At 36.4% G+C, this 12,171-nt stretch overlaps 1 protein-coding gene across 2 annotated transcripts in view; it reads left to right on the forward strand.

Annotated features, from left to right (window-relative positions):
• The window catches only part of LOC104146880 (A disintegrin and metalloproteinase with thrombospondin motifs 6), a 165,207-nt gene that overhangs the window by 73,480 nt on the left and 79,556 nt on the right, over positions 1-12,171 (forward strand). For both annotated transcript variants that reach the window (XM_009679158.2, XM_068927517.1), the window contains one exon: positions 7,859-8,005. In XM_009679158.2, coding sequence (XP_009677453.1) covers positions 7,859-8,005 — 147 coding nt within the window. The remainder of the gene's footprint in view (positions 1-7,858; positions 8,006-12,171) is intronic.

Here is a 12,171-nt window from a genome sequence, read left to right on the forward strand (position 1 = left end):
TTAGCTTCCGTTCCTCACCACTGGTAGTTCTCGTATGTGCATAATCCAGTTTTGGGGCAGGTAAGCTGGGTGCAGTCGAAGCTCTTAGCCTGTGTTTGTTAAAGCCCTACATATGCTGTGATTATCTTTGTGTTCCTTTCCTGAGAGCATAAAGGATGGTGTTAGCCCAACAGTTTCATGGTTGTTTCTCCCTACTCATGGTTCTGAGAACAGGCTTGTGTTACCTTAATACTTCTGTGCCTCAGATGTAATTCAGAGTAGGCTCTTCAGCCTTCCGAATAGTGTCTCTAGAAAGTGGATTTGTGATGCTTGACCTTCAGGCTGCTTACTTTCCAACCATTATACGTTTTACACTGAAGAAATACTTGAGATTCCTGGTAAGCAAAAACCACAACCAGTGTAGATTTCCCTTGAAATCTAGAGAACTGAGATTTGAATGGGTATCCCTTGCATCTTGTATGAGTCTTGCAGTCACTGCAAGGGACAACCCCCTCAGACTTTCTCTTCTTAGTGAAGAAAGCAACTTTGCAGGCTTTCATATTGTCTCTAAACCTCAGAGAAGGGTAAGATAAAAGATCCATTCCCATCTTCAGTGTTTCCCTGTGGGTCGAGTTAGATTGCTTCCCACTCAAGTGTGCTTTTTTATGGATTACTTTCTGAGCTGTCTAATGTACTTCATTGCGTACTACTGGATGATTAGATGAACTGATATGGATTTCCAGGTTCCTTTGAAAAGGGGTATGTACCTAAGGATAGGCATTGTGGCATTTGTTGTTGTAGTCCTATGGAATTAGCTGAATTGTGGAAGCAAAATGAAAAAGTGAAAAAGAAGTGTGTGGGGGGGGGAAAGTCAAGTCAGATCTTGGAGATTATGGACAAGGCTTAGAACACAGACCCGGCCATGAAACTCAGACAGTAGGGAAAGAATTTACCAATGATATGTAGTTATTGAACGCTGTATGGAAGCAGCAGGGAGAAAAGGCTAGCGGGTAGAGTAATTTCTGAAAAATCAGAATTGTCTTGACTAATAGAAGATGTAATGAATTGAAATTCAGAGGAGTTTGGCAGCCATATCTTGAAGAAAAGGTTTAAGGAAAGGCTATAGTCTAATGAAGTAAATTGTCTTAAAGGTGAAGACGACTAATATTTTCTAGCGTGTATTTAGTTCTGAATTAGTTCATACACCTAGAATCTGCCTGCAGTTGGAGCATTCATTTTCCGTATGTGTGCAAAGCAGGAAAGTAACGTAAGTACCCCTCCTGCCTGTGGGAGAAAGCTAGTGTTCAGTGCTGGAGTTAAATTTCTAATCTAGGAAAATGTCTTCCTGGAGGCATTTTCAGGGAAGCTGATATCTTTCCCTCCTTCCTCCTCTTCCTTCCCTTCATCTTCGATTGGTCAGACCTCAGCCTCATTTTAGGACCTTAGTTTTAGAATGAGATCTTTCCTAGAAGGAGTGCTTATTCAAGGAATGTATGTGTTGTACCATCAGTAGGAAAATACTCCAGTCAGAAATACTAGGGACACATATTTCAACTTTCAAAATACTAATCATAACTAAGATGAATTTTGCTAACAACATCTACCATCAGGTGTCCCATGAGCAAATCTCCAGCTGATGGTGTCATCATTGTTTTTATGCATGATGGTGATATCTTCCATCTTTAACTCTACAGCAGGACTGACAGATCATTTCAAACGTACAGCGTGTGGGCACCTCAGCACTTGAGTTTCCAGCTTAGAAGCTTGTGATGCTTTGAGTTACGCAAGAGAGCAAGTTCCATTCTAGACTGTTGACTTACTGCCAGCTCAGTCAGTAAGAGTCACTGAACCGTGTTAAAACTTGTCCCTGCTACATGCCTAGGGTCCGTTTGGCTTTGGTTTCTTGTCCTATTATATTTAGAATAATCCCTTTAAATTTTAGGGACCGTTTAAGTAAAGTTAAACAGGTTTTCTTTTTTTGGTTAAGAGGGTAAATTGACTGGAAAAATCACATAAGACCCTATGGTTGTATCTCTCCTCTTTTGTTTAAAGGAACATTGTTTTATGTCTGCCATTGTTATATTGCAGGTATAAAAGCATGCAACTTCTATAAATGTAAAAAAAAATCTTCATTGGGACCTTCATTTTAAGGAGATACTGTGCATATAGACTGAAATGTCATAATCAGGAGGCTAGAAAAACAATTCTGGTTTCTGTACTGTGTTTAGGTTTACAATATGAAGCCTCAATATGTGGAAAATAATATTTGAAGTATAGAATTAGCAATACTAAAATCATTTGTCTTACGTTAAAGGATCCTAATCAAGGAAAAGGAATGTAATAACCTTTCACAGATCTTAACACAAATGTTAGTAGAATAAATGGGGGTGAAGAGGAAGGTTACAGTAACCTTCAGGGCATCATGAATTTCTGAAGGAAATCTGAGCTCAGAAGTTTGCTTCCTGATTAGAGGCAATACATTCCACTTTGACCTGTAGCGTAGAGCTCTGTTACATTCAGACTTCTGCTTTGTGTAGCACAGAAACATTACTTGATGTTACTCTTGTGACATGAAAACTGAATAACTATGGCAGTGTTAACCCAGAGGAGAAATTTGTGCTCTACTTTTTTTCCTAATATTCTCATAGAAATCTGCCATTTCCCCATAATAAAGTTCAAGTTTCTGAATAGGCTGTATTTTTTTTCAGTAAATTGGAATCTGCAGTGTTTTGAGGAGCTTCAGAAGTTATTTAATACTAAATTATGTTAATATATCAAAATTGTATTTGATTGCGTGTTTGATCATCAGCCATACCTCAAAGAGAAGAATGAGATTAAGCTAAAAGAATGCAAAAATTGTGTTCAATTTCATGGCAGGTATGCTTATTATAAAGCTACGTTATTCAATAAACGCTTCCCAAATTTTCAAGAAAGTAATATATTTAACCAAAATCAAAGTTGGAAATGCTGCATTGCTTCAGAGTAAAGGATTAGGGATGCTCCAAACCATATAATGATCTCCAAATAAAGGAAATCAGCAGTTAAGGTTAAAATCCACACTAAGACATGGAAATGCAAAGTGAAGTAGCCACATAATCTTGATCCCTCCCTTGAGAGGAACAATGCGATATGATGTAGTTATGATAAATGAATATCAATGTTTTTGGTCCCAAGTTAAAATAATCTAATTTTCAAGACCATACTTTTTTATTCTTTGTTTTCTTTTCTTCGTAGTGTCATTTAAAGATGAGTTGCAATTTACATATAATTACAAAGCTAAAACCAATGCTTTTATGACATTGGCTAGAAATACAAGTAGGTCTTCTGCACAAAGAGAAAGGGGAGAACATTCTCTTATGACAGGGCATGGACAAGAGGGTAAAAAAAAAAAAAAGTGCAGGCCTTTTATTACTATAAAAGCATAAAATATGAAGATGATACTTTTTTCCAAAAAATGTATCAGTTGCTAACATCATATCAACTTACAAGTATTTATCTACTAATAGGCATGAAAGTAATTAACAAAATTGCCAGATCTATCCATACAGAAATTGCTGCAGGGGTTACATGTAGTTCATATATCTGGTGTTATATGAAATTTTTCTTTATTTGTTAGTAGTAGATTTTGTACAAATTACCGTTTTCTTGATTGAACAAGATTAATACTGAATCTCCTTTTAATGCTTGTACTTCTTCCTTCTCTGCCACCTTAGCACAGGTTCTAATGTCACTAAGAAAAGACAATTTAAAACTATAGATATTTACAGATATAATAAAGCTGACTTTGGTAGTTTCCTTATTTTTTCAGTCTAGGCTGTAAATAGACATTCAGTGAGTAGATATTCTAAACCATATGAATATGCTACTTATTAATCTTTTAATTAGATAAAATATCAAATTTCTAAAGATGTAAGTGACATCATTTAATAGTTACTGGAACAAACACAAAGTACTAAAAATAAAATTAATGTAGAGTTTATGAAAAAGAGGGTAACTCTTGTCTGAGGAGTAACTTTAGTAACTGGTAGTTTTTACAAGCAAATTCTTATTTGTTCTATAGATCTTAGATCTAATGTGAGAAATACTTGTTCAAGCATGCCTTTCATGTTCCCACTGTATTAGAGCTTTACTGTTAGAAATTTTTAAAGGACTCTTCACTTGTGCACTTTTATGTCCCTCCCCTGACTCTTGCTTCATTCTCCATGAATGTTCCAAGGGCAGTAGGGGTAAGTGACATGCTGAAGCAATCAAGGAAGATCTACAAACATACCCAGGTCAAGATGCTCGGCTTGAAAATGATTCATTTCACTCTTAGTATGTATATTTATTTTGTCTTTTATAGTGCAGATACTTAGTATAAAACTTCTTAAGGATAAACTTTCTTTTCTCCCTTAAAAAGAAAGGGTTCTTTTCCAAAAGAGTTATGTGTAATTATACAACTGTAAATCAATGTCTCGTAGTGGACAAGAAGATCAAGAGCTTGATTTTACAATATTTGTCTTTGCTTATATTCTTGTAGCTTTGTTGCCTCACATGACTCAAGATTCTCCATCTCCTGTATTTTCTTCCCAACCCTCTTAAGCAAGTGGCAGAACAACCTAAGGGCCATTTTAAAAGGATTATGCCAAATTCTCCCATATATACTGTAACTCATGGATCTGTAAGTGAACAAAAAAAAAAAAAGAACATCCCCTATTGTATTTGGAGAAAAGAAAAATTAGAGACCTCTGCAGTTCCTAGTGTTCCAAACTCTAATAAAACTAGGAAATGGCTTGATACACAAATCACTAGCACTGCAATTGGAAGGCAGTGATAACTGATTGCTAACAATGAGTGAGAAAAAAATTAACCTATGTAGCACACTTCATATAACTTCAGTGCTAGAAAAATACTTGGTATATAAAATAAACCTCTGTGAGCAGTACTGAGGACCATTCAGATTGTTTTGGATCTGTCTTCTCTGAATCTTAAGTGTTTCGGTAATACATCAAGACAGAAGCATCCTGGCTGTCTCTCAGAAATGACGGCTGTCATTTCAGATACATAAGCAGTACCTCTTTTGGCAACTATGACGATCAGAATTTAGAACCACCCAACAAATCAGCAACCTCATCTTAGCTAAAAATGAAATTGTAGGGACTTGGGAGAGATGTGTCTGCAGTATTGTTCCTTTACAAGATAAAGGAAGGATGAAAGAGAAGTTTACATTCCCATCCTTCCCTTCACTTTTACCCCAGGGTCTTTGGTTATCTATTGCCTTTTTATTCAGTGCAGCTGAGACCAATTACCTCCCCTGTGATTTTTGAGGTCAGATCTTAAGTTGGATGTGTAGTACAAATATTTCTTTCAGATATAAGGAAAAACAGATTGCTGAGAAAAAAGAATCCATTCTATTGCAGATACTAGTAAATGAAACAGACGCAGGGTGCTAGCCATATGTGCTGCCTTCTTAGCATTTCTAAGAAACATACCAACTATAGAGAAATTTCAGGAGAGTTTCACTTATGATTTTAAAGCTTTCTGAGCTGTTGCATTGCATAGTTCCTGTATGTAACGTAGACTCTTGGGAAAAGAGAAGCTATAACGCTTGAAGAAAAACAGTGATTCAGAGGTACTGTGCCAAATGTTTTTCCTTATAGTTTCATGAGATAGTAGGCAGAAAGGTAACTTCATAGCCAAACTCCTCTATCTTAGTTAAGACTTCTGACTGTCTCCTTGCTCATCTGGCTATTCTTTTAAAACCAGAATTATACTGTTTTATACAGGCTGTTTAAGCCAGCAAAAGAATACAGTCTGCATCTGTATTTTGAAATAGGTAAGTAAATTATACCAGTGGCTCCATAAGGAGTATTTTGTGTTCCCCCCTTTCTCCTCTGCCTTCCCACTCCAATCTAATTGCAAACTTGTCTTTATAAGAGAGGTAGCCTTAGTGCAATGATGACCAGATATAAATTACATGTTCTGATGGAAATAAAACTGGTACTTTGGTCAGAAACGTATCTTCCTCTGCAGTCGTGGTCATAAGGGTGCAAATTACTGGACTGTGTGGCATGTTGACACTACCATCTTTGGAAAAGATGACAGTAATTGCAAACCCCCTTTCCAACCATCCGGAAAAATTAATGTGCACTAATGATCAGTTTCCTCTTAAATTCAGAAGCAAGGATGAGTGGAAGAGCCTTCTCAGAAGTGAATGTGTTGTTTAGTTGAATAAATATTTTGAAAAAATGAAGTGACTATACCAGCAGCTTATGAAAAGGCTTTGAGTTTCTATGCACATCAGGAATAGCGGCTTCCATTTGCAGACATGCTTTTTATCAGACATACCACTGCTACCATCAACGACAACATTTCCTTTTTCACAAGGAAAGCTATAAAACTATAAAATGTGTTCTTTTTTTGGTAGGCCCAAAGGCTACAAATCACGTTTGAACTCTTTCATTCCCAGACGGTTGAAGTCTGCCTATGTCATTTCTTTGACAAATGAAATACATTAACTGTGAATATCTGGATATCAGAAATAGTCATGATCCAATTCAGCTCTTTTCCACTTCCCAATAAGCTCACTTCTGTAAGGGACTCGCTTGCAGAGGTTGTTAAAACCTGAGATTTTCTGTTTTAAGAAATTGTACAGAGGTAATTCAAAAGAGAAGTTTCCGTTTGAGCACTCCTAATTCTAGAAGAGATAGCAGCTGAGAATTAGGCCAATAAACTACTTTCTCCATTGTAAAATTCTGATTCAGTTTGTTGTACTGGACATCTAACTCCTTCCCTCGATATAGATATTGAAGAGTGATTATAACAATTAACGTTGGTCTGAAAGTTTCACTATAGCACATATGTTGCTCAGATAGGAGTTGTGTTTAGAGCTATATTTTTATTATATGCCAGGGAGCGTTCTCCACTTGACGTTGTAATAACCTAGGATGTCAGTCAGACCTATTTCATTTATAATACAGTATATGGCTTCCTCCATTTATGAGACAACTACACACTAGGCTAGATGCAGGCAGGCATTGCTACAGACTTTGTATTCCACAGGGAGATATCCCACAGGCATGGAAGTGATGCTTTTTTCACTGATCAGGTCCTTTTCATTTAGATTCTCAGTGAGTTAACTTCTTGTTTTAATTTGATGACTATACTGGCCATCTGTAGCTGCAAGGGTTTATTTCAGATTCCCAGACCATAAGGATTCTTTTGCCATATTTCTCTTTTCAGAGTGATATCTTCTTTGTTGAAAGTTAGTAAATTTGTTGTCTGGAAATCTCTGCTGGCCAAATCTCATGCAGAAATTTCTGCCTGTGATTTCCACTGATCTTAAGTCTCTTTCATCTTAAATTCCATAACAAAGGGGACTTAAAATGGAAGGACTCCAAGTCTCATCCATATGAGTGGATACACAGAGGCAGCATGCATACAGCATGGCCCTGGGAGTTGCAAACCCAAGTTCTACTTGAACTTTCCTTGGCTACTGTATGCATATACTGTACCTACTCTCTGTTTGTCTCTGTTTACTAGTCCAGGTGGCACAATATAAAGTTCTTATTCAGGTAAAATACCCAAATTAGGACCAACTGCCTTTAATTTATGTTGCAAGAACGTTGTGAAACTCTTTTTAAAAAAGCTTTATAAAATGAAATGCTTTCAAAAATCTGAAAAAAAAAAAAAAAGGTGCTAAAACAATTGTGCAGTATTCTGATATCTGACTAAAGTAAACGGAGTTTAATTGATCCTGCTTCTCCACTTACGGTTCTGCTGTACTAGGAGTGTTCTTTTAGATGGAAACATGATCTTTGTAAAAATCACATTAAGTTTTAAGAGATGCCTGATGCTGCAGAAAAGTAATGGGCTGTTTTTCTCCTCCTCTTTTGGGCAGTTTTGGTATGAATCATGATGGAATTGGAAATTCCTGTGGGACCAAAGGTCACGAAGCAGCAAAGCTAATGGCAGCTCACATTACAGCAAACACCAACCCTTTCTCTTGGTCAGCCTGCAGTCGGGATTACATCACCAGTTTTTTAGAGTAAGTAATCTCTCAAGAAAAATGATGAGTTGTTCCAAAAATTCACACCTTCCAGAATAAATAGTTGGTGGAGCTACAGTGACCTTTTCTAGTAGTTTACAATTTTAGGACAAAAAGACAAAAACATAATAAGTCACTTCAGATTTTCATATTGTAGATTGTTTTTTCCATGTAACGGCAAAAGCTTATTTTGCTGCATTCTCAACCTCACAGTTTTCGTTGTTGATCTATTCAAAACATTTTGAAGTGCTGACCATATTCATTACTTAATTAATCTGAAGGTAAGAAATAGAAAGGGGAGGAACGTGGGGAGTATTTTGTTAAATATATGCACAACGTGAGGCAATCTATTTAAGAGAACACGGTTCTATCCCTGTTCCCTCTGAATTTCATTCTCCTGTTTTGTTACTAAGTCTTCTGGGTTCTTCTTGATACCTTTGGTAAGAATATGAAGGTCAAGAGGAGAATGGCATAGATTTTTGTATTAATATCTTAAAATTGTGCTAATTATGTGGTGATTTTTATCCAGAAATACATTTTTGATTTTAGGCTATCTGGAAATTATACTTTTATTAAAAAAATTAAAACAGTCAAACAGTGTTAGTCATAAAAATAAGCTGATTAGTATACATTGGTATACATGATGCATAATGAAGCCTTTCTATGTAAATTACATTGTGGAAGACAGACACCAAAGTACTGTGACTTCAGTGAGAATTAATAAGAGGGTTTTTAAGATGTGTTTTACACAGGGGCTTTATGGAGGCAAACTGCAATTGATTGACAGGTTCAGTGTCATCAGTCATCATTAAGAAATAAAAGTTGTTTAATAATTCACGTACTTACTATGTTGTAGGAGGTAGACTTAAACCAGGCCTAAAAGAGTGATCTAACCACTAGACTACAATAAACAAAATCAGCTGCTTCTCCTCTTTCAGGTGTCTAACCTCAGAATAAGGTGCTGTACGATTAATCTTACCTGGACCCATCCAGACCAGTATTATTTGCTTTTTATTGGTTCTAATGCAGCTTCCCACACATTGTGCAGGAGCATCAAGTCATTATAAAGAAGTGCTTAGGCTCCATAAAGAGTCAGTGTACAATTTTGTGTTGGTGTTAGGCATTGCTCCGATGCATGTACTTCTTTTCAGTTACTGTGTCAGGTTAAGGCACTTTGTATCACCCCACTGAGCTATGCCCCCATATTTATGTACTGCAGTGTTTAGGATGACTGCCTAAACTAAAGTATGCTGACTAAATCATCCTGCATATATTTGTGGTACAGTTTTCTCAGAATATAAATCAGTATTCTGATAAAAAATACATATATATGCATTCATTAACACAAATTAAAGGGAAAACTATACAAGGTCATCTTGTTTTATCACTGCTAATCACTTCCGTCAATTCAGTGCCATCCATTCCCTTTATTACTCTTTCTGGTATGTGACACAGTTTAAACTATGACCAAGAATGGAATTTTTCATCTCTTGTGGGAGATTATTTCACAATTAGTAGTTCTGACTATCAGCTTACATTTCAGGTATTTTCTTGTAGCATTTGGAGCTTTGTTTCTCACTGTAAGAGTTCTGTTATTCTCAGTCTGGTCTTGCCTTTATTTGTTGCTCTCCTTTGAACTCCGTTCTGAGCTCATTATTGTCCTGAAAATACCATGTCTATAGACAAAGATGTTATTCTACAGTTAGTTAAAGCAGTCATTTCTTATTTATGGGTTTAGAGAAGGAAACACATGGTGAAATTCTGTGGCTTGCATTATGCTGCAAACAGAACAGGTCAGAACATTTGATCATAATGGTCCTTCATGGTTTTAAATTTCAGTCTGAATGAACTTCCTTGTTTCTTAGCTTGATGCCTCTGTGTATGTAGTGATCTTTTAACTTTTTACTGTATCAATTTAAAAACATGTTTAGCTTATGCCTTTTCTACTTTGTTACATTTAATTTTTATTATTTACTCTTAGCATCTCCATTATTCTTTTTCATTCCCCATGTTTGGTTCGCTATTCAGTTTCCGTTTTAAGTCAATGAGATGCCTCTGAAGTTGTAGTTATACTAGCATAAAGCCAGAATAGTACTGTGGTGAATCTGTTCCCATAGTTCCAGTCTCTTCAGTTTTTTTGAGATACTTCTTTATCATTGTCTGTGAAACTCTTGTCAAATTAGTACCATCTGTGAATTTCATAAAAATCATTATTGAAGATAGTAGATGATACTTGAACCCTAGAAATAATTCCAGTAAGAGGTTACCTTTTACGATATTTCAGTTATATTTTTTATAACCCAGAATGTAGATTTTTTTTTTTTTTGGGATAAACGTTTCTTTTATGCATTTAAACATTTTTTGTGCTTTTAAATTATGAATGGATTTTCCAATTGTATAGGATACATTGTTATATAACATACTAAGAGCCAAAGATACTTCTTTATCTACTAATTTTATAATCTATCTATAAAAATTTTCTCAAAGATGATCTGTTCATTATAAATCCATACTGCTTATTGTTTATGGCTCTAATATCATCTAAATGCATAGGTGATTTATTTTTTTAAATAGTTGTTGAATTATTTCACAAAGCAGAATAGTCTGCATCAGAATCAATCTTTTTTCCCCTGTAAAACTATAGTTTATTTTTCCCAAGTTTCTAGTGCTATGTCTCCCCAGCTTTTCTTGTAATTTCCTCAGTGACAGCCGAAAGCTGTTAAGATACCAGTTACACAGGTACCTACAGCTTTCAGAAGCTAAAATCACTTCTTTTTTTACCCATTCACATTTTTCCTTGAGGCAGAACATCTTTAAGAGTAGAGGCTTGTCTAGTAGAGGCAGGTTGTCATCACAGACTAAGAAGCAAGGAAAAAAAGAGATTTTCATGTGGTAGCAATTCCCTATCTGCCCCCATGTAGCAGAACAGTCTGCATCCAGAAAGGAAAAATAATTCCCTTTTTTTCTAATACTTCTTCACAACTTAGCAACAGATGAGGAAAATGCTGATTTAGAACTATAGAGGCAAATCTTCAAGACACTGTCATCTGTGTCTGCAGATGCTAAATCTTAAATGTGTTAAACTCTGCCCCCTTTTTCCCATTTTTCTCAAGAATGGGACAACACCAGGGACAAGAATCAGAATACCACAAACAAGGATGACAAGTGCTTTTCCTGTGCACAGTGGGTATGGCTAGTTTAGGATTCATTTAGCTGTGTCTAAAAAGAAAAGTAGAGCGTGGTGGAATGAAATGCAGAGATGCCCAGGTTAGCAGAAACCTGAGCCAGTGAGCCTGTGTGACATATCACAACAGCTTTTGGATTTATCAGCTTGGGTCTGGATGCAGTCTAGCTAAGTTGGGGCAGGGCTGTCATGGTGCCAGGATAATGCAGCTGAAATACATTCAGCCTGAAGCTGGTAAAGTGTTCACAGTGTTACAAGTAAGGTAGATCCATGTGGATTTAGCAGCTTGGGTCACCACTTGCTGAGGTATTTTTGTACAGTGCACCATTTCACAGAGTAGACAAAGCCTTTCTGTACTTTTTCGTCCAGCAGAAGCATTCTGAAACAGAAGTCATCCTGGTGATACTCAAAGGAGGACTCAGCTTCACCCTCCTCTTCCTCAAGACCTTCTAAAAAACTACACTCAGATATAAATTTTCCAGACTTAGGACAAACAGAAGGAAGTGAGGAATAGCCATTAAATATCATTTAGAAGATACCACCAGTTCAGCCAGACACTGCTCAGGGAAAAAAAATCCTGTTTATTTTGCAGAATGACCAGGTAGAGGATGGAAGTAACTGTAAGGATAATAATAAAGGCAAAGCAAAGCTATATATTAACAGAGCTGTCAGAGCTCCCAAGAAGGATGACCAGCCAGCACAGGTTTGAAATGGCCATATTTTGTAACTATGGGAGAGACTTTGCTAAAGCAAGTGCCAGGGAAAACCATTTTTCTGGGAAAATCATTTATTCTAGCCTGTAATAAGTTGTTGTCTGTCAACCATTATGTTAGAGTGAAAGATTGGCAAGGTGTTGATAAATGCTTTACAATAGCTTTAAATTTCTCTAACCTTTTATGGAATTAAGTGCAAAAGTGCTCACTGAGAATTGAAGGTTTGGTGAGCAGTGTCAGAAGACATAGATTCCTGTGAGAACAGCAGA

The sequence above is a fragment of the Struthio camelus genome, chromosome Z (assembly GCF_040807025.1).
Source record: "Struthio camelus isolate bStrCam1 chromosome Z, bStrCam1.hap1, whole genome shotgun sequence".
Classification (NCBI taxonomy): domain Eukaryota; kingdom Metazoa; phylum Chordata; class Aves; order Struthioniformes; family Struthionidae; genus Struthio; species Struthio camelus.